This window comes from Myotis myotis, unplaced genomic scaffold, assembly GCF_014108235.1.
Source record: "Myotis myotis isolate mMyoMyo1 unplaced genomic scaffold, mMyoMyo1.p scaffold_m19_p_20, whole genome shotgun sequence".
Classification (NCBI taxonomy): Eukaryota; Metazoa; Chordata; class Mammalia; order Chiroptera; family Vespertilionidae; genus Myotis; species Myotis myotis.
In genome coordinates this window covers 13,297,187-13,320,599 of record NW_023416325.1, presented here as the reverse complement: position 1 = coordinate 13,320,599, position 23,413 = coordinate 13,297,187, and the positions used below count along the sequence as shown (strand labels likewise).

The 23,413-nt window shown below is 46.6% G+C and overlaps 1 protein-coding gene across 4 annotated transcripts in view; it reads right to left on the bottom strand.

The window, feature by feature from the left end:
• Nucleotides 1–23,037, bottom strand: part of UBE2L3 (ubiquitin conjugating enzyme E2 L3) — a 35,713-nt gene extending 12,676 nt beyond the window's left edge. The window contains exons 1-2 of one of the 4 annotated variants that reach the window (XM_036353530.1): nt 22,893–23,037; nt 3,971–4,066 (exon numbers count right to left, since the gene is read on the bottom strand). In XM_036353530.1, the coding sequence (XP_036209423.1) occupies nt 3,971–4,066; nt 22,893–22,919 (123 nt within the window). In that variant the 5' untranslated portion in view covers nt 22,920–23,037. Of the gene's footprint in view, nt 1–3,970; nt 4,067–4,467; nt 4,593–7,447; nt 8,233–22,892 lie in introns of those variants that run through there. The other 3 variants (XM_036353527.1, XM_036353528.1, XM_036353529.1) reach the window with 3 other exon arrangements.
• Nucleotides 23,038–23,413: the final 376 nt, after the last annotated feature.

Below are 23,413 nucleotides of genomic sequence, written 5' to 3'. Positions count from 1 at the left end.
ACGCTCTATCCACTGAGCCAAACCGGTCAGGGCTAACAACTAGAGGTAAGGATAGTAGGACAAACTGCTTAACTTGTCCAAGATCAACCCAGCCAGGGGCAGGGCTGGATTCTCACCTAGGTCAACTGGACCCCTAGAAGGTGAAGTCAGTGCCACTCAGAACCCCCTTAAAAAATACCCAGCAATTATGCCCAGCCAGTGTAGTTCAGTGGTTGAGCATCGACCCATGAACCAGGTGGTCACGGGTTCAAATCCTGGTCAAGGCATATGCCTAGGCTGCAGGCTTCTCTCTCATCAATGTCTCTCTCTCTCTGTCTCTGTCTCTGTCTCTTACCACCTTCTCTCTGAAATAACACACGCGCGCGCGCACACACACGCACACATATATTTTTTAATATATTTTTACTGATTTCAGAGAGGAAGGGAGAGAAAAACATCAATGATGAAAGAGAATCCTTGATTGGCCACCTCCTGCACGCCCCTCACTGGAGATAAAGCCCGAAACCTGGGCATGTGCCCTTGACTGGGATCGAACCCAGGATCCCTTCAGGCCGATACTCTATCCACTGAGCCAAACTGGCTAGGGCAATAAAAACATATTTTTAAAAAAATGCCTAGCAACTTCCATGACAGCCAAGGATACATATAGGAACTTGTGCAGACAGTGCCCATAGGAACATAAATTGGCACAGTCTTTCTGGAAAATAAGTTGATCATATATACAAATGCTCCTCAACTTATAGTGGGTTACCTTCTTTTTTCCAAACTGACTGGGCTATATATAATGTGTTACCTTTTTTTAAAAAATATATTTTTCTTTTTTATTTCAGAGAGGAATGAAGAGGGAGAGAGAGAAACACCAATGATGAGAGAGAATCATTGATCGGCTGCTTCTTGCATGCCCCCTACTGGGGGTTGAACCTGCAACCCGAACATGTGCCCTTGACTGGAACCGAACCCAGGACCTTTCGGTCCGCAGGCCAACGTGCTATCCACTGAGCCAAACCGGCCAGGGCATGTGCTACCTTTTACTAGTAATAAACCATCACAATTTGAAAATATTGTAAATTGAAAATGTGTTTAACCTACAGAACATCCCAGCTTTGCCTACATTTCTGCTGCATGCATGTTACTTTTGCACCATTGTAAAGTTGAAAAAATTGTAAACTTATCCGGACTGGGGTGGCTCAGTGGTAATCTTAAATCAGAGACTGTCTGTACAGCCCTACAGATGGCCCCTTCCTTATATATAAACCTGACCCTAATGAAATATATAATATAGGATATTATATAATTCTTAAGATCAGAATCTAAAAAAGATACACTGAGTTTCCCACATTATTTTTAAAATGGAAAAACATTAATAATCTAAATGGCCAATATGAAAAGAATGATTAAATAAATGATCATATAAATATTATGGGATATGATACAGTTATTTTAAAAGTATGAAATAATTATGAAGTTATCTAATGGCCCATTAAAGAATGTACATAAAAAAGCTGGAAGGCCCTAGCTTGTTTGGCTCAGTGGATAAAGCATCAATCTGCAGACTGAAGGGTCCCGGGTTTGATTCCAGTCAAGGGCACATGCCTGGAACATTTCTAGGGTACCATGCCTTTATCAGCCTGGCCTGCTTTCATCCCAGCTGGTTAGACTCCAGGTGAGTTTAGTAGAAGAGTCCCCCTACTGACCCAGCTCCTACCTCACCATAGGAAGATCTGAGGCCCAGGTATGAAGTACTAACGGGGACCCTGGAGTAATGAGTTGCAAATTGTGTCCTTGAAACTCTCCTCACACCAATCCAGGGGCCCTGGGCAATGATTACAGGAAGACGTGAGGGAGGAATGGGAAGAGGTAGCATGAGCAAGGGTGAAGGCAGCCCTGGTCATGGTCTACTATCTCTGGGCACAGCTTCCCTAAATGGAAAGTGAGGCTTGGCCTGGACACTCACCAGAGCCTTGGCTCAAGCACACTGGGATTCTACCAGCCAGTCACCACCTTGGGCTTAATGAGACTATAGCCCATTCCACAGGCTCTGCTAACATGACACCAGAGGAAGGCTTTGGTGTACACTGGGTCAGAGTCGGCCTGACAACCACCTACTCTTGGAGCTAGCCTTCAGTCTCTCAGGCCATGGAGCTCACAGGGTAGATAGTCTAAGCCTGACTGCTCAACGGCATCCCATTCATTCTGATCAGTTTTCAAATGATGCAGACGACATGTTTACTCCTTAAATTAGTAGGTGGTCAGATGGTCCTGGCTATCCTTCCACTCAGCACATGCCAGGTCCCCATGGCAGGGCAGGGCTGGGGTTACCAGCTGACCCTCCCCAGTCAGGAGCTTCTCCACTGTACCTGTACCCTATACCATCAGCACCATAACCTGTACCCTGAGCACCATCACCTCCAACCCTGGAGAAATTTAAAAGACTCCATCTTTCCAATCAGAGTGCAACCTCCCAGATTAAAAATTTCTGAATGTGTACTAGAAGACTACAAAGTATATATTTCCCTACTTATCCAAATGATTATGAAAATAAATTACAAATCCAATATTTGCCATTCAAGTTCCAGGGACTTTAAAAGAAGTCATGATCTGCACCAGCATCAAGAAGAAGGCATCTATAGTAAGCATGCTTTATGTTCCGCTTTAACAAAGTAGCCAATCTGCCCAGAAAGAAAGATTTTATACAACAATGCAGGGTAGAGCTAGGCACAAGGAAAGGGCCTGAGGCTTAAATGGTGAAAGTGGAGAAGAAAAGAGAAGGAGGGTGGATGCAGAAGAACAGGAAGGAAAGGGAGCACACTGAAAGGTCTCAGTTGTGAACAGGGAGACTAGAAGGTTGACAATGTCAAGTTAGGCTGCTTCCTGGACAGAGGGTGAGGCTCTGGGGAGAAGGCAGGAATGGAGGCAGAGATGGGCTCCTTCACTACAAATAACCTAGTAACCAACGATGCTGGAAGAAACGGATCCCCAGAAACAAAACAGAATGAGAGAAAGGCGAGAGACTAAATTAGGTTTATGTCTAAGAGTGAAGAGGAAGCAGCAGGACAGAAGCAAACAGCACACTCAGGAGGCAAGTGGGGTACACGGCTCCAGGGCTGCAGAGCCAGAGGTGTGAGGACTGAGGGGAGCCTGTGTGCTTGGTGTGAAGCAGCTTCAGGAGGGTGGAAGAAACTGGGATCACAGACTGGAGTTAGTACAGAACAAGTCTCTTTGACGGGTAAGGAGCTGAAAGGATGGAGAAAGAGCAGACACTAAACCAAGAAGGTAGTAAGGTCACAGGAAAGCTGCTCTTAGGAGGAGGTCGGAGCCTATCTGAAGGCAGAAGTCAGTCAAACAGGGAGCTGGAATCAATGGGGGCAGACACTGGGGAATGAGTTGCCAACTGCGTCCTTGAAACTCTCCTCACACCAATCCCGGTTCCTCACTTCTAGTTGTCCTAAGAGATACTGGTGAGGGGAACAGGTGAGCCTCGAAGCAAAGGGATTTGAGACAAATGGGAGGCACACACTGGAGGGTACCAGGAATAAAGCCTGGAACACAAGTGTACAGAGGGTTAGAGACACAGATGAGGGTTAGGGCTCAGGCAGGAAAGCACAGAGAAGATCTAGATGGGAACACCCGCCATCTCCCAAAAGAGGTCAGAGAAGGTGGCTGTCTAGCCACATGAGGTCAGGCCCAGAGAAGCCAGGGAAGATAGGAGCACAGACACGCACACTCTACTTCTTTCCCGGGTTGGTAACAACAGACCTGGAAAGCTCGGGACACCCAGAATGTTACAAAACCAGCGCAAAGTTGGGATTCTACTCAGGAACCCAAGGCTATAGTCCCTACCTTAGTACCCGCCGCTGTGCATCTGTTGGTTGCCTATACTAAGTCTCCTTAGGAGTTAGAGAGACAAGCCCAACAGCACACACATCACCTGGAGAAGAATCTGATAAGAAGTGAAGTGTTCAATACTCACAGGAACAATAAGCCCTTGCCAAGTCAATAAATTAGCTTCATCAACCTGGATGTTACGGAAGTTTTTCATTCCACATTTGCGGATTTCTTCAAGCTCCTGTTGATTGACAAAGCATAAATGGGTGTCAAACAGAGGAAAGCACCACATATTATGACTCCCTCAAATTAAAAACTGAGTGCCAGCACCACCAATGATAACATTTCACTGTGGACTAGATCATGCCTGGTCTGGTTAAGAGGCCCAGAGCCATGGTGGTCCCCTCAACCCATGCCCCAGACCAAGACAAGTCCCACCTTGGTAAACCCACAGTACTCAACAGGGTAAGTGACTGTGCTCCTACGAAAGCACTGCCTCCTCTCTGGGCTGTCACCACACAACAGGGGCACAAGAAAGGTACTACAGACCTGATTTCTAAACGAGATTTATTAAGCACTGACTATGTGTCAGACGGCGAGGATATAAAGGTGAATAAAGTGGGACCAGGAGAACACACATACCCACAAAGTTTTCTACCCAACGCTGTAAGTGCGATTTCAGGGCTCCACCTCAGCATGGGCACACAGCGAAGAGAACAACTATCCAGTCTGGGATGGGAGGGGGACAGAAAACCTTCACTGAGCCTCGGTTTCCTCAGCTGCAAAACAGGGATAGCAAGACCCAGAGCTGTAGACAGTGAAGGGGAAACCACGTTGTAAGCAACAGAACCCCTTGCAAATATCAGGGATTATTATTATACAGTCATCGCAGCCAACACCATCTCATCCGGAAAGAATGACCACCCTGACTACTTCAAGGCCCTGCCTGACATGTGTTTGGTCTAGAATTGTCTATCAACTGTGCACCAACCAGACATTTCCCGCTGTTTTCCCAATAACTCAAGTGAACATCCAGTAGGTGTTATAGCCCAGCGTCCTCCATTCTCAGATACCTGGAGTGATGTGCTGCCCCCCAACTCCCCAATCTGGCCACTCATCCATGGCACAACAGCCTCCTCTACATCTTTTGAGTGCCTTCCCTTCTACAATCCCGGAGCACCACCCAGCTGAGCCCGCCTCCTCTGCTGCACTGGAAGGACAGCCTACTCACTGGTCTGGCTTCCTCCTTGGTGGTCCAACCTGTGAACCCCACCAGACCTGGAAGGAACCTCCTTGTTTTGGTGCTCTGGCTCACAATGGCATGGAGGCTCTGAATGAGTCCCCACATCAAATCCAAAAGGTACCTATACCCCCTATTCCGATCACACAGCTGACAGTTTACAAGGCACCCTAAGGACACAATTCCCAAAGAAGGGCAACTGAGCCAGTGCTACAGGTTCTAGGTTGGAGGATGTGCGATGCCTGGCATGGAGTGGGCTGAGAAAGACAGCATGTCGAATGAACATGCAAGAGACAGGGGGCCACAGTGGCACCTCAGGGCAGATGACAAGCCCAAATTTCTTCCCACAGGGTCCTGCTGCTTGTTCAACCTTAGCTACCCACTACAACTGTCTAGGTCTGGGCCCCAGCCTGGAAAATTCTGGTCCAGCAAGTGTAGGGTGGTGAAGTTTGAAACGGATTTTAAATAAGCTATAGTGGACGAGAGCCACTGCCACTGAGAGACTGAATTCCATGTCTAAGCAATGTGCAGCTTCAGTGAGGGAAGATGCTAGCGGCAATGGCTGTGACCCCTGCAGTAGAGGAAGGGGTGGCCTGGACCCTTTTCTTGAGCCTGAAGGAGGGAAAGCATGGAACCTGACAGACCACTTGCTAACTAGTCCTCCTACTAATGCCTGGGACTCATCAGAAATGCTCACCTGGGAATTATGCAGTCTGGGCAGATTAAGGAAGGGGAAAAGATTGCACACCCACACGACCACCTTGGCCCACTCGTCTCTAAACAGAACGTAAGCTCTGTGAGGACAGGTGTGAGGACAGGAATCAGGAAACCTCAGAAGCCCCAACACTTCAGGATAGTGAATAGGTGGGAAGCTGGGGCTTGGGGAAGAAAAGGGGGCTCTGGAATGGGAAGGGATCTCTATGTATTTTGATTTTCTGGTACTTGGCTCAAGATATTAGAGTTAAGATGCATGGCTAGAGACAAAAGATATCATGTCCTTAAGGGCCAAGTCCTACCCAGCTATCAAAAATGTAGACAGGAAAAAATTTCAGATAGAACTTCAAAATTAGACAATCAAAACCGAAGAAACAACAGGAGAATATATTCAATATCCATGGGACAAAATACATTTTAAAATATGAAACTATATTTTATGACTTCAGAAATCCATATACTAACAACATGAAGTATGGATGATAAATATAAGAATGTAAATTTCAAAAGAATTACAAAAATATGCCAAGATGGGGGTCAACTGCAATATAGCAGTGAAAAACTGAATCTTATATAAAAAAAAGGAAAACAACAACAAAAGAAAAATTGCATCTTGTTCAAGAGAAAGGGAGGAACAAGAGAGCACTGTGCATAGGGGTGAGGAAAAGCACCCATTGGTGCTTTGATAGCAAGAGATACATGAACAAAGACTAAAGTCATACTGTGGCAGGAGGAGGCCACACACCTCCTGGCCAACGAAAAGGCAGCCCCAATGGTGGCAGGGCTGGGAGGCTCAGGGAATCCAAAGTGCACGTACCAGAAATACATTCAACTTACCTTGCTCTCAAGTTAACCTCACCAAGACGGAAGAGGCAACATCCTTTGCATAATTCTAACCAACAAGGAAGTACTAATTATAAGACAGAAGTGAAAGAAACCAAGACAAACAAACAAGCAAGTCCGTCCCTAATCTCCAGGGGACACTGGGCAGCCCCCTAGGACAGTGTTTCTCACCAGGGTGGTGCCAGCATCCAGCAGAACTCAGCACTTGAGCATCCCAGCCCCGCCCATTAGATGCCAGACATTGTGATACCACCCCACCCTGATTTCCCAATGTCCTGAAGAGTCCAGTTGCTGAGAACCATTGGCACTACCAGGGGCCAGGTTGCTAAAAGTCCTGCATTGCACAAGATGATCGTGCAGACAAGAACTATTCAACCCAAAATGCCAATAACACCTCCACTGAGGAGAACAACTTAGAGAAGATGGATTCAAGTCATTCAGAGAAAAGATAGATTCATCTGAAGGTATGAAACTCGAAAAGGCAAGATGACTCAAGAGTACTGACAGAGCCTCAAGCAAAGCTGCACCCCTGTACTGAGAATGAGCCTGAGAATGAAGAACTGGGGAAGGAATATAATGAAACCAATGCAAACTCAGAGTTCAAATTTCAAATGATAGATGAAAGGACCCAACAAAGAAAAAGTGTGAGAGAGGGCACTCCAGAAGAACAAAGTCAGGAAAGCTATAGCCAAGAATGACAGAAACTTTACAAAATATGCCCCACAAAGGTTTGTTTCAGTTCTGCTCAGAGCAAGAGGCAGTCCCGTCAGCTGCTCGGGGCTGACAAACCAAGAGCTCAAAGGAAAGCAGAACCAGGCAACTCACACCTTCCTTCTCCCCGTGGGGGTAAGCAGGCTGCCCAGCCAGGTTAAGTGATGAGGGAGGAAGAGCAATGCTTCTCACAATGAGGTCCATCTCTGAGCCCACATGTGTGTATTGCAGGACGTGAAAAAGAGCCTGGGTGTGCTTATCAGCTCTTCAAAGGGGAAAAGCTCATTCCCCACAAACTGCAGCTCAGAGAGCTTGATGCTCACTCCAGGTCAAAGTGTGGCATGCAGCAGAGAAGAGCCACTGCCTAACAGCTCTGCAGGAACCAACAGGGAGGTGGCCTTGGCCCCAGCAGGAGTGCACTGCTCCAAGTGCACAAAAGGCTCAGCTCAAACAGTGAGAGACAGGGTACAGTTGTACACAGTAAGCACTCTGTCACACAACTCAAATGTGTGCAACCAAGTTTGGGCAAAGTATAGTTTGTGGCTGCGGTCCTCTTTAAGAAATCCAGACAGAGGAAAAATCAGCTGTGCAAGTCAGGGCTGCTTCAGATGTCTTATCACTACTCTGGACCAGCAGGTCTCAAGGTAGGGGGTGATTGTAGTTTTCAAAAGCATATTCCTTATCATCCTGTAATTTTCATTTGCAAAGTAGGAAAAGGTGCTCTGTGCCCCAAGAGAACTACAGGAAGTAAAGCTGAATGCCATCTTCTTGGCTGTTGAGGCTGGACTGAGAGAGAAGCGCTGCTCTGTAGAAGCCTGCAGGTAAGAGCCTGGGTGGCACAGCAGGCAACAGCAGAGGGTAACAGCTTCATAGAAGAGAAGCTCTGAGATGGGCCTTGAATGATGGGAGAAGCCAAACTTCTAGAGAGAAGAGAACAGGCATTTGTGTGTGGGAAATGTACTCAAAAACATTAGAAATCACAGGGGGAAGTTTTAGGGAAGTTTTAGAGTTTGGCTAGAGTATTAACTTTGGGGACTTCTCCAGGGTATGTGCCCAAGCCCCTTGGGAAGTTATTCAACACCCATGGAGAGGTGGGGGTGGGTCAGGGGCAGAGGGGGTAGAGAAGGAGGGAAAAGAAAGATGGACTCGTGCCCAGGCCCCCTATAGATCTGTAGAATCAGAACCTCCTGAGTTCAGCTGAGCACTTGTGCCTGGGGATCCTCAGGTGACAATGATATGCGCCCTGCTTAAGAACCACCGCACTCATCCACCTGGAGCCTTCTAGCAAGGAAGACACCGAGGCCCTGATTTAGTGCCATTTCCAGTTAGAAATAAGCTTCTAAAAGAGCTAACATCGCCCCAGCTGGTTTTTCTCAGTGGATAGAATGTTGGCCTATGGACTGAAGGATCCCAGGTTTGATTCTGGCCAAGGGCACATGTCGGAGTTGTGGGCTTCATCCCCAGTAGGGGGCATGCAGGAAGTAGCCGATCAATGGTTCTCTCTCATCATTGATGTTTCTATCTCTCTCCCCATCTCTCTTCCTCTCTGAAATCAATAAAAATATACTTAAATGCGTACATACGTACAAGAATTAACATCTATCAGGGCCAGGTGCATGGAAACTATGAAAGTTCTGAAGTTGTTTTATTTTTTTATTTTTATTTTTTTTAAATATATTTTATTGATTTTTTTACAGAGAGGAAGGGAGAGAGATAGAGAGTTAGAAACATCGATGAGAGAGGAACATCGATCAGCTGCCTCCTGCACATCTCCTACTGGGGATGTGCCCGCAACCCAGGTACATGCCCTTGACCGGAATCGAACCTGGGACCCTTCAGTCCGCAGGCCGACGCTCTATCCACTGAGCCAGACCGGTTCCGGCAGTTGTTTTATTTTTTAAAGTGAATGCTGCCCTGGCCATTGTGTGGCTCAGTTGGTTGAGTGTTGTCCCGTGTACCAAAAGGCTGCTGGTTTGATTACTGGTCAGGGCACAGGCCCGAGTTGTGGGCTCAATCCCAGGTGGGAGGTGTGCAGGAGGCAGCCAATCAATGTCTCCTTCTCACATTAATGTTTCTTTCTCTCTCTAAAAAAAAATCAATAAAAACAACTTTAAGGAGTGAATGCTGATTGCAGCTTACAGGGCTTATTTTACTGTTCTCTATTCTGAAGATTCCTATAGGTAATAGGATCAGAATATCCCAATCTCCAAGCATGCTCTTCAACATTTATTTTACATATTATACATAGAAATACTATTTGATCTGGCAGACAGTTGCTTCAACAGCTGCCAAATAATCAGTGGACTAGAAAGAGCAGAAGCTTCTGGGTTAGGCAGGGCTGGCCTCAACCCTACCAGCCCCACCCTCCACACCAACCTGAAGCTCCAAAAAGTCTACCATCTTACCTGAAAAAAATGTAAGAAACCTACTTCACAGGGCCCTAATGAAAATTACAAAAAATGTTATATGGTGCCTAACACAACACCTCTGTAAGTACTCAATTAATGGTAGTTTTACTCCCTCCCAAAATTGTATCACCGTATTTCTTAAAATAATAAAGTTTTACCCTAGCTGGTTTGGCTCAGTGAATAGAGCATTGGACTGCAACTGGAAGGTCCCGGATTCGATTCCAGTCAAGGGCACATATCTCAGTTACAGGCTGGATCCCTGGCCCTGGTAGGGGTACGTTGGGGAAGGCAACCAATCGATGTGTCTCTCACATTGATGTTTCTTTCTCTCTGTCTCTTTCCCTTCCTTCCACCCTCTCTAAAAAATCAATGGGAAAAGACTAAGGACACAGACAATAGGGTGGTGAAGGCAGGGGTGGGTGGGTCGGTGGGGGCGGGGCAATGGTGCTAAAAGAGGTCAATGGGGGGGGGAAGACAAATGTAATACTTTTAACATTAAAGTTTTTTTTTTTTAATCAATGGGAGCCCTAGCTGGTTTGGCTCAATGGATAGAGCATTGGCCTGCGGACTGATGGGTCCCGGGTTCAGGGTACATGCCAGGGTTGCAGGCTCGAGCCCCAGTAGGGGGCATGAAGGAGGAAGCCAATCAATGATTCTCTCTCATCATTGATGTTTCTCTCTTTCCCTCTCCCTTCATCTATGAAATCAACAAATATATATATATATATATATATATATATATATATATATATATATTAAATCAATGGGAAAAGAAAATATCCTTGGGTGAGGATTAACAAAACAACCCAAAAAATCGGTCTATGACCAGAACTCATGGGGTCTTAAATTAGATATAAATTTTTAGGTGTTAGCACAAAGCTTTCAGAAATGCCCTGATCGATTATATCTCAATTTTAAAATAAACAAACAAAAAGGCAGGGGCTTGCTAACAGCACATCACCACAATTGCCTCTGGAGGGCATCAGCTTAGGGTGTCATCACCTTCAAAATCCTAACAAAGAACAAGAATGGAGTGATGCTAGGGAAGGTGCATGCCTTTGGTGCAAGAAGCATGCACCAAATGCAGCCACATGAAAAGCAGCAGCAAGACACTGAGAAAGGGTAAAAAGAAGTGGTTGGTTATAACAACACCCTGCAATGTTTATAGCTCATAGGAAATGACTGAAAGTTCACAAAATCCAAGATAGCAAATCAGACATATTGGCTTCATTTTATAGATGATAAAGACAAGGCCCAAGTTACAGACCTTGTACAGGGCAGGGCCAGACTAGAGCCGGAGCCAGAAATCATTCCCTTCATAATATCAGCTACACAAAGCAGTCAGGGTGGTGAACACTTACACTGGCAATAGGCAGTGTAGAGGGTCCTATTTTTGGAGTAGGATCCTGGGAGGGCTTAGCTTGCTCTGGAATAGCACTTTCCACGATTTATAATGACAAAAGCATGAACATATACAGTATTTACACCAGCCCTTCACAACTAATCATTAAATGTTTATGTTGTGCAAGGAACATTTCTAGGCTCCTCCTGGCCAGGCAAAATGAAACCTGGCAGATGGAGCCGGGTGTCTGAGAGAAAATAACACAAATCTGCCTTAAATCTAAGTACAGGATCCCTCTCAAAATACCAGTTACACAATTGGTAGGAGATTTAGTAATATGCAAGACCTACTCCTTGTTTTTATGAGACAGTAGAAAAGTAACTAATTTTGACAGAAATGCACTTTCCAAGACTGCACAAAGCAACCAGTGGCAATGACAATAAATCATTACTTCAATGTAATTAAATACTGTAAATCTAAACATAAGGCTTCAGAGCCCCAAACACAATTCTCTTATTTCAATTAATACTCAGCAAAGGGAGGGGGGCCCACACCACCACATTACCCCTTCCATGGGGCAGCAGGATGTTAGCTATCTTACACTTACTTATTATTACAACTAAAACACTTAGCTATTCTCATAACTCTATGAAGATTCTATTATCCCTTTTGGGAAATCAGGACTCTGAGGCTCAAGGTGAAGACACAAACGAGCCCAGCCAGCATGGCTCAGAGGTTGAGCATCAACCTATGAACCAGGAGGTCTTGAGTTCGATTCCCGGTCAGGGCACATGCCTGGGTTGCAGGCTCAATCCCCAGTGTGGTGCGACCAGAAGGCAGCCAATCGATGATTCTCTCTCATCACTGATGTTTCTATCTCTCCCTCTCTGAAACCAATAAAAATATATTTTTTAAAAAAGTTACAAACGAGTACAAGGCATAAATCAAGATCTGACCTCAGGTCCCTGTTATCTGGCCACAGCACACTACTCCAGGGAAGTGGGCCACTTGTCAAGAAGTCATTCTAGCCCTAACCAGTTTGGCTCAGTGGACAGAGCATCAGCCTGCAGACCAAAGGGTCCCAGGTTCAATTTCAGTCAAGGGCATGTACTTTGGTTGCAGGCTTCTCCCCAGCTCAGATCCTGGTTGGGGCTCGTGCAGGAGGCAACCAATTGATGTGTTTCGCTCACATCCATGTTTCTCTCTGTCTTTCCCTCTCTCTCTCTCTTCTACTCTCCCTAAAAATCAATGGAAAAAATATCCTCGGGTGAGGGTTACAAAAAAAGAAAAAAAGAAGAAGTAATCCTAAGAAGACATGACTGAAAAGGACACTCAGCACAGGTTTTAAGGAATGCACTACTTACACACCTCTGGACAAGTGTGGCTCAAGCCCTAGCTGAGCAAGCTCTCATGCCAGCTCCATACAGTCAGCTTCCAGCCAGCAGCCTCACTCCTGGAATGTATTTGTCTCCATCTGAACATGGGTGTGCCTGGCATTCTTGACCTACATCATACACTCGAGTCCAGCACCCCTCACCAGACTGAGAGCTCTTCCAGGGCTGGGACACAACCTCTTCAAGTCTGTCCACACTAGAGCCAATGACACAGAGCCTCCAACAGGACAAGTGAGAATGGCGACTGCTTGTGTAAACCATGTGATGGATCCTTCTGTCAGTTTAGTTGTGCTGATTTTTCTTAACAGGTACACTAGTATGAAGCAGACATTTACAAACCATCTCAGAAAGGGCTCAGAGGCTGTTCAACTTCTGAGTTATATACAACCTCTCCCTCACCCCATGACAGTCAGGTAGCATCCCCTCTTAGAAAGACAGAGAGTAGCACCATGAGCACTGGCTTTAACATTAGTGACTACTTTGATGGCAAATGTACCTCCTGGGCTAGGACTTGTCAAAACAGTATTTCACTTCTCTGCTGAACTATGCTAGTAAGAAGTACAAGCAAAGTCTGACAAGATAGCCCAGCCTGTTTGGCTCAGCAGTTGAACATAGACTCATGAATCAAGAGGTCACTGGTCAGGGCACTTGCCCAGGCTGTGGGCTCAATCCCCAGTAGGGGGCATGTAGGAGGCAGCCAATTGATGTTTCTCTCTCATTGATGTTTCTATCTCTCCCCTCCCTTTCCTCTCTCACTAAAATCAATAAAAATTTATATGTTTTTAAAATATGACAAGATAATGAAGCACAGAAAACTATAATCAACACAGACCTGGAACTGTTAAAATAGAACAAAACCCAAACCACCACCTTATCCAAAATGAATCCGACACTCCACCCTGTCCCTCCTTAAAAACCAAAGCAGCCATGTGAAAAGCAGGAGTAAGACCCTGAGAGCAGGAAGAGCTGGGCAGTCAGTGAGTGCACCTGTGGATGGCACCCTATAAGCCTCAGCCTCCTGTCTGTAGGGGCCTCTAGAAGCTCTGGAATTCTAGAAAGACTATGGAGTGGCAAGAGGAGAAATGGAATATCAGAAGCAACATTCCACCTTTTCTGCTTCAAGGCTAAAGAAAAGACAAAACTATTATTTCTGGAACTGCAACTACTCATTCAAGAATTGCCTTCAGCCAAACCGGTTTGGCTCAGTGGATAGAGCGTCAGCCTGCGGACTGAAGGGTCCCAGGTTCGATTCCGGTCAAGGGCATGTACCTTGGTTGCGGGCACATCCCCAGTGGGGGGCGTGCAGGAGGCGGCTGATAGATCTTTCTCATTGACGTTTCTCTCTATCCCTCTCCCTTCTTCTCTGTAGAAAATCAATAAAAAATATATTAAAAAAAAAAAAAAAAAGAGTTGCCTTCAGCCCTGGCTGGTTTGACTCTGGATAGAGCGTCAGCCTGCAGACTGAGGGGTCCCAGGTTCGATTCCAGTCAAGGGCACATGCCTGGGTTGTGGGCTTGATCTCCAGTAGGGGGCATGCGGGAGACAGTCAATCAGTGATTCTCTCTCATCATTGAAGTTCCTATCTCTCTCTCCCTCTCCCTTCCTCTCTGAAATCAATAAAAATAATTTTTTTTAAAAAAAAGAGTTGCCTTCAAACCCCCCTTCCATGTCAGCACCTTTTGCTGCCTTCCATAGCACCTGGGCTCACCTTTGGACACAGCAATTGTCACTACACTGTATGTACATTCAGAACAGGAAGAACAAATACACAGGGAGTTTCCGAGATACTGGGAAGACAAATTTTGAATTCCAGAGCCTTTTGATTTTGTTGGAAAAAGTAAACGTCTTAAAAACAGACATTCACACAGCTGTCTCAGTAAACTTCTCACCTAAGAACAGGTTTCTTCAAGAGGTAGGAGAGCACTGCAGGTTAAGAGAATGGGCTCTGCCTCGATGGCGAGGTCATGTAGGCCAGCCTGCCCCTACCTGGCCTCAGCACCACTCCTATCATCCCTCCAAACCTCCTCTCTTGCCAGGCTGCTCTTCTCACTGCCCTTGAATATGTCTTCCTCACTCCCAATAATAATATCTACATGTAACTCGCACTTAGTATGTGTCAAGCATTCTTCTAAACACTGATGCATATTAACTCTAACCTGCACACACAGATGAAGTAACTAATGTGCAGAGAGGTTAAGTAACTTGCCCAGGTTCACTCAGCTAAGACACTGCAGGCCCAGGACTCAAACTCCAGAATCTGAGCTCTTAACCACTAAGCTGTATTCTCCCTCAATAGCTTTCCCCCTAATAAAAGACTCTTCCCCCCAACCCCCTTTTTAATTGGGAAGAGGATTAAGATTATCTATGCCAGGGGTGGGCAAACTTTTTGACTCGAGGGCCACAATGGGTTCTTAAGCTGGACCGGAGGGTCGGAACAAAAGCATGGATGGAGTGTTTGTGTGAACTAATATAAATTCAAAGTAAACATCATTACATAAAAGGGTACGGTCTTTTTTTTTAGTTTTATTCATTTCAAACGGGCCGGATCTGGCCCGCGGGCCGTAGTTTGCCCACGGCTGATCTATGTCCTCAAGAACAGACATGAGGAGCCTGGCCAGAGGAGACACACACAGGCAAAAGCCCTCACAAGTGAGAGGCCTGCCGCTTGTCACAGATACTGCAGAGGGGATACACTGGATCCCTCAACTGAAAAGCTATGGCTTCTCTGCCACCTGTCCTTAAGCCCATCAACATCTCCCTTCATGATACCCCTGCACGTAGAGGCAGCTCTTCCAGTGGCTGGCTGAAGAACTTAGCCCTGCCAAGGCAGAGGGAGGGACGGCCCCTAGTTCTGGAGGGCCAAGTGTGCTGGATATGCCAGCCTAGAGTAAAACCAGGCCAGTTCCTCAATGCTTCTGGAGAGCACCTCAGAGGCTTGCCTAACTAAAACCCAAGGAGGGACAGCACAAGGTCAGAAGCATGCAGCCATGTTGGGGGAGAGGTAGATTGTGACTAGGGTTCCTCAGGGCATCTCTCATCACCATGGCCCACATCCATTCTCAGGAATGAAAGCTATTTTCAACCTCACTGACTGCCAGGCTCCTTTTCTCTTTAATTACCAAAACCCTGCTCATTCTAAAAAGTCAGACTAAGTTCAGCCATGTCAGAGGGTCTTTCCCTCCCTCGAAGGCCATTATTCAACGGGCACATGCATCCAGCAGATAGTGGACAGACCAGGATTTCTTTGTTCTGGGTACATGCCCTTCTCCCTTACTGAGCTCAAGGAGGAGGTGTTCCTTGAAGCTGAGTCTTAAAAGACAAGAAGTTACCCTGGTGCAGAGAAGAGAAAGGGACACCCTCAAGAGACCCAGGGTGTGTAGAGCGGGATTCCATGGACCAGTGGGAAAAGAAAAGACTGGAAAGACCAGACCTTGAAGAAATATGGTTAAGGAATGTGGATTTTTAAATACAGTCCTGACCTACTCAATTTGGTTCCAATCTCTGAGAGTAGGGCCTGGACATGTGCACTTCTCTTGGATGAACTACTGATTAGGGATCATGTGGGACTGAGGACAGACTGACTGGTGAGGAGTAAAAGGAAACCACTAGGAATCTGATGCAGGTATCCCACCACAAGTGAGAGTGGCAGTGGGGATGGAGAAAAGACAGGCAGTGAACAGGGATAAAGGCATATATAGTCCAGCAGAATCTGGCAAATAGCTAGATGTGGGAGAAAAGACGAGCCTGGCTCCCTCAGGTATCTCCCTGGCAACTGAGCAGACAAGTGGATCAATACCTAAGTAAAGCAAGACAAAGTGCAGGGCACAGGATGAGCTTAGATTTAACCGCTTCCAGGTCTATGTGCCATTCAAAGGGAAACTCTCTTTTTTTAAAAAAATTTTTTTATATAAGCCAAACCGGTTTCGGCCAAAGGGAAACTCTCAAGATGGTGGGATAAAGAGTCTGTGCTCAGAAGGGATGTCTTCATGGTTCTATAAGCTTGACTACTGCAGCAAAGAAAACAAATATTTAAGCATTCAGTGATACTTCTCAAATGGAATGAGAATATTTTCATGTGTGCTGGTAAAATAAAACTCAAAGTCAACTTTAGAGTTGTAACAAGATCAGAAAAGGTCCAAGCACTAAGACAAATGTTTTTGTTATAGTAAAAACCTTAAGAAAAGGTCCCAAATGTTGCAATAACTGAGTATACTTTCCTATGAAAATGTCCCAATCCTATCTAATAAAGATGGAATATGCAAATTAACCATCACTTTGCAACAAAGATGGCAGTGCCCACAGCCAATAAGGAGGGAATATGAAAATTAACACGACAAAGATGGCGATGGCGGTGGCTGGCCTGGACCGAAGGCAGGAGGTGGCTCCTAGCCCTGGAGCAAAGGCGGGAAGCAGCAGCCAGAGTGAAGGCCTGGGTCCTGGGTGCTGGAGGGAAACCGGTGCTGTCAGCCAGGGGAAGGAAGGCCTATTCTTGCACGAATCTTCATGCATCGGGCCTCTAGTTATATATACATATATATATTTTTAAAGGATATTTTTATTGATTTCAGAGAGGAAGGGAGAGGGAGAAAGAGATAGAATCAATGACGAGAGAGAATCATTGATTGGCTGCCTCCTGCACACCCTACACTGGGGATTGAGCCCCGCAACCTGGGCATGTGCCCTGACCTGGAATCGAACCATGACCTCCTGGCTCATAGGTCGACAACTGAGCCACGCTGGCCGGGCCAATTATATTTTAGTAGAGAAACATTTACAAAGTATATGGTTAAGGAGGCTGAAATTGTCCCAACTTTCTGGGAAGCTTGAATTCAGGATAAAAAACACAATGCTTTTCTCCATTCCCCAAAACCTAGTGGATTCAGGACACTTACACTGGCAAAGCATCATTTGTAAAACTCCCTTCACCTGCTGACATATAAAACACCAATACCAGACACACTCACTGCTCTATTGTGTTAGTTACCCAACCTTATAGAATATAAATACCTGTACTCAAAAGCAAACTAGTTCACCCTGACAAGGTTGGCTCAGTGTATAGAGCGTCAGCTTGTGGAATGAAGGGTCCTGGATTTGATTCTGGTCAAGGGCACATCCCCAGTGGGGGGCGTGCAGGAGGCAGCCGATCAATGGTTCTCTCTCATCTTTGATGTTTCTTTCTCTCTCTCTCTCTCTCTCTCTCTCTCCCCCTTCTTCTCTGAAATCAATTAAAAAAATAAAATTGAAATTTAAAAAAAAGATAAAAACTTAAAAAAACACACACACAACTTGCCCTAGCCCAGCCGTGGGCAAACTACAGCCCGCGGGCCGGATCCAGCCCGTTTGAAATGAATAAAACTAAAAAAAAAAAAAAAAAAAAAAAGACCGTACCCTTTTATGTAATGATGTTTACTTTGAATTTATATTAGTTCACACAAACACTCCATCCATGCTTTTGTTCCGGCCCTCCCGTCCAGTTTAAGAACCCATTGTGGCCCTCGAGTCAAAAAGTTTGCCCACCCCTGCCCTAGCCGATTTGGCTCAGTGGATTGAGGGTTGGCCTGTGGACTGAAGGGTCCCGGGTTCGATTCCAGTTAAGGGCACATGCCCAAGTTGTGGGCTCAATCCCCAGTGGGAGGTGTACAGGAGGCAGCCGATCAATGATTCTCTCATTGATTTTTCTCTCTCCCTTCTTCTCTGAAATTAAAATATATATATATATATATATATGTATTTTTTAAAAAGCAAACTAGTTCATTGCTAAGTACAATTAATTCCAAGGAATTAACTGTTACTTAGTGACTCCTACTCATTCACAAATGATTATGGATTGAAAGTATATCAATATGGAGTCCTGAGTAAACATCATTTAAACCGCATTAAAAGACTGCTACAGCCTGGCCTGTGTGCTCAGTGGCTGAGTATCCACCTATGAACCAGGAGGCCATAGTTTGGTTCCAGGTCAGGGCACATTTCCGGGTGGTGGGCTGGATCCTCGGTGGGGTGTGTGCAAGAAGAAGCCAATCAATGATTATCTCTCATCATTGATGTTTCTATCTATCTCTCCCTCTCCTTTCCTCTCTGAAATCAATAAATTATATTATAGAAGAAAAAAAAAGAAGACTGCTACAGCCCAGCTGGTGTGGCTCAGTTGTTGAGAGTCAATTCATGAACCAAGAGATCACTGGTTCAATTCACAGTCAGGGTACATGCACAGATTGTGGGCTCGATCCCCAGTAGGAGGCATGCAGGAGACAGTCAATGTTTCTATTCTTCATCTCTCTCTAAAATAAATAAAAACGTTAAAAACAAAACACTGCCACAAATGTCAAATACTCATCTCAACCGTTACACAACTAATAAAATGTCACTCCTCTCTTAAATTCACAAATTTTCCCACCGAGAAAGTCCTTCTGGGAAAATGCTCAGCTGGAGGGCCCATAGGGGAGATGTGTGCAATTGAGGGCTGAATATAAATGAGCGAACAGCAATCAATTTCCTTAGCCACACCTTCGGTTTCACTTTTGCAGCTATTTCCCTCCTGATTGCAGCAATAGTTACAATCTGGTTGTTGCCATCAATGCTGAACTCACTGCCTGCACATTAAAATGTATTTAATGTCTTATTAACATTGTAATTCCTAAAAAGGGTTCTGAAAAAGGCAAAAAAAAAAAAAAAGGCTAACTCTTTCTGCCAGTGATTTTCAACCTTTTTCATTTCATGACACATATAAAACTAATTACTAAAATTCTGCGGCACGGCAGAAAATACATTTTTTGCCGATCTGACAAAAAAATAGGTATATTTTTTATTCATTCACACCAACAGCTACTGTGGTGTTGGCTGTTGTCAATTTTTTTATTTGACAATCTAAGGGAAAAGAGGTCAGTGTCTCTGACTAAATAATCAGAGAGTACATGCTTTAAATATTCCTGCAGCACACCAGTGTGCCTCTTGTTGAAAAACGCTGCTTTTAGCAAATTTTTTTTAATTAATACTTCATTATACTCACTTTGCCTAAAATAATTTCTCAGCCCCATATATGCAAATCGCTCTACCTTTAATAATTTGTTTTACACTCTCTGCAGACAATAATTGTTACAAAGAAATCTCTGAATCTGAGTGTCCTGGAAAATAGTTTTTGAGGAAAGCTAAAGTTTTTAAGGATGTGATCCACTTGATTATGCAACATGTTTACCTTTTACCAGGAAAATCCCTTTTATTTCCACCCATATATTGACCAAACTGCATCAATCCGTCTTTTTTTTTTAAACTAACCAAGCTTAAATACTGACTCTCAGAGCCAATGATCAACACTATGAAACCATCATTCCCCCACTGAATTGAAAGAATTTCCATCCATAACTCAAGAAACTGCATACCCCTCCATGCATCCTTGGAATAAGAAAGTATGACAAGAAGCATGGAATTTGGAGCCAAGGAGATTAGCATCTCATCTCTCCCCCCTCAGGTTTGCTACTCCACCTTGAGCAACACTCAACCTATATCTAAGCCTCACGATTTTCTCATTTCTAGAATAAAGATGACAATGCACTAACTTTAAGTGTTACTAAAAAGAAAGCCAACGAATCTCCCGGTAGTTCATTTTCTCACCTACAAAATGGCACTTAATAGGTACTCAGTCAATGTTACATATTTTTTCTAAGCTCCAATTTGTTTAAACACAAAAAATTTTCAAAAACCATAGTAACTCCCCTCTGAGAACCCCAAATTGGGTCAACTGGGCTAGATTAAGGGATACCATAATGAATTAGGTCAAGATCCCTGCCCTTGAGGAAGTCAGACCCAGTAGGAAAGACAAGTCTAACACAAATCAGATTGTGACAAGTGCTCCAAAAGAAACATAAAGTGCTGCAGTAGCATTTGAGATCTTGCTTCCTGGCAACTGTCACTTTTGGCTCAAATAAACTCATAAAAATTCTTTAAATTAAAAAAAAAAAAAGAAAATGCGGTAGTCACACAGAGAAGGAAACAATTTGATCTGAAGGAGGACCACACACCCTTCACAGAAGAGCTGGCGCTGGAGTTGAACCTGGGACTAACCTGGAAGGGAGGAGAGGCGAAGGAAGGTAGCCTTTCTCAGGTAGAGCAAACAGGTGTGCAAAGGGAGACCACATAACAAGCGAGGGAGAGCAGGGGGCTCTGCGGCCAGAATTGAGATCACAGCTCACTCTCTCTCCCTAATAGAAAAACGTGGGCAAGCCAACGAATCTCTCTGCCTTCCATTTTCTCACCTACAAAAAGGGGAATAACAGTGTTTATTTAACGAGGGATTAAACATGATCATGAATGTGAAGTACAGGGCTGCACAGAGTAAAAGCTTGCTTTTTCTTTTCTTTTTTTTATTTTTTTAAATATATTTTATTGATTTTTTACAGAGAGGAAGGGAGAGATAGAGAGCTAGAAACATCGATCAGTTGCCTCCTGCACATCCCCCACTGGGGATGTGCCTGCAACCCAGGTACATGCCCTTGACCGGAATCGAACCTGGGACCCTTGAGTCCCCAGGCCGACGCTTTATCCACTGAGCCAAACCGGTTTCGGCTTTTCTTTTTTTCTTTTTTAAGGTAGCTGCCCGGTAGGCGTGGTCGCGGTTTGATTTGCCCTGGTTTCCAGCTCATCCCCAAGTGTGGGACGTGCAGGAGGCAGCTGATCGATGATTCTCTCATCATTGATGTTTCTGTATCTCTCTCCTCCTCCTTTCTGAAATCAGTGAACACATGTTTAGATAGATAGATAGATAGATAGATAGACAGATAGATGATAGATAGATAGATCGATCGATCGATAGATAGATAGAAGCTACTGTGAAGGTGAGAGGGTGGTGGGAAGCCAAGGGGTTAGAGGGGAGACTAAACAGGTGACTTTCGGGGCCAATCTAAGAGCCTTGCACGCCGAGTAAGAAGTCAGGACTGCCTGCTGAAGGCAGTGAGACCACAGAGGTCTTCAGTAGGAGCGAAAGGAGTCGATCCTTGCTCTAGGAAAAGAACCCTGGTGTCCCTGAAGGAGAATCAGAGCAGGGCGCTGGGGGGAAGCACCGGACAGATAAGGGTATGGATTCAAGCCATTGCATTAAGACTAAGGCAGGAAAGGCTCGCACTCAAGACATCTTCCTACACAGTCCAGCTCCCACGGCGTCATGGCTGACCCGCGTTTGGGGAGGGGAGTAGGGAAGCAGGATGCCGGGGTGAAAGGTGGGATCACTGGCAGAGAAGAGAAGAGGGCTCTTCTTTTTTGTGGCCACTTCCAAGCGAGTTTTATGAAGTTAAATACCGTCTCCAGCCCTCAGGGAACAAAAGGGAGGAAACGTTCCCAGGGAGGGAGGGCCCAGAGGCTGCGCCTCCAAGTTCAATGTCCAGCTCCACCGAGCACTGCTCTGTCCCGGAGGAACCCCAGCTCTTTCGATTCCCTAGGAAGCCAGCTTCTGGGGCTTTCTTTTTTTTTTTTTTTTTTGTATTTTATTTCCGACCCAGTGCAGCTCCACAACGCGCCCGGCGGCCGACTCACGAGCGCCGGCAAACACGCCCGCGCAAGAGCGAAGCCAGTGCAGCACCGGCGCTGCTCGCCCGAGAAGCCAATTAGCAAGGACGCACCCCGCTGCGTCCGAGATACAAAGTACCGAGTTATTTTTATAAACTTTGGCTGGTTCCGAGTCTAACGACTGAAGCCAACCCCCCACCGCCGCCTCAACCCCCCCAAAAAATGGCACTTGGCTTCCTCGGGGCCCAGAAGATCGGGGTGACTAAGTGGCGGGTAGGGAGGGAGACGGGGAAGGAGAGCCGCGCCGCGGTCGGGACCAACCGCCGGGTGACTCTGCAGTCCCGGGGCGGCAGTTCGCCGGGACCCGGCGCAGTTTCAAACGCCCCACCAAGAACGGACCTAACTTTCCGCACCCGGCATCCTCCCGCCTTCCTTCCCCGGCCCCAGCGCCCCCGCCTCCCGAGCGGCGGCCCAGAGGAGCGGGGCTCCGAGCTCGGACCGCTGAGACCAAGGGCGGGGCGGGCGGCTCCGCGGCGCGGGCTCCCGGCCGGGCTCCAGCGCTCGGGCCTGACCCGCGGGCGCCCGGTGTGGGGCCTCCCGGCCGATCCCCCACATCAATGCCGCTCCCCGGCCGCCGCGAGGCGGGGCACCCGGTGGGGCTCCGGGCGGAGCGGACACCCCGGGCCGGTCTGAGGGGCCGACGGCGGCTCGGAGCGCGGCCTGGCGCTCGAGCCCAGGCTGAGGCCTAGGCGGCCCCGTTAGCTCCTTCAGCCCGCGCACGGCCCGGGGGTGGGGGGGCGAGGCCGCGCAGAGTGGGGGGCCCGGTGGCGGCGCCCCGAGGAGGCCCGGCCCACTGCCGGGGCCCCGGGCCCGCGACGCCGCCCCTCGCCCGGCCGGCGCCGGAGAATGGCTTTTACCTTCATCAGCCTCCTGCTGGCCGCCATCTTGGATCTGGTGCTGCTGCTTTCCCAATGTGCATCGCGGCCGGCCGGGCGGCTGGAGCCCGGGCACTTCCTGGAGCGGGGGAGGGGCGGGCGGGGCGGGGCGGGGCACCGGATGTGCAAACCGCCTACTGTGTGCCGGCCTCGGGGAGGCCTGGATGAGCGGAAGCAGGCAGAGCCCTTGCCTTTCTGGGGTGCCCCGTCCGATGGCAATTACAAACAGTGCCTGGCATATAGTAGGTGCACAGTAAATACTGGTTGCAAAATACCATTAAGTAATGAGATTTCAGGCACTGCTAAAGCGCTTTGAAGAAAAGAAAACTGGGTGCTAGGAAAGTGACTGTGAGGATCTGCTTTTCATTGGGAAGGAAGGCAATAGTATAAATAGTAATAGTTAGCACTGGTTGCCATTCAGAGCCCCATTAGTCGGAAACAGAAGCACCAAGAAGCCGATGAGCCCTAACCGGTTTGGCTCAGTGGATAGAGCATCGGCCTGC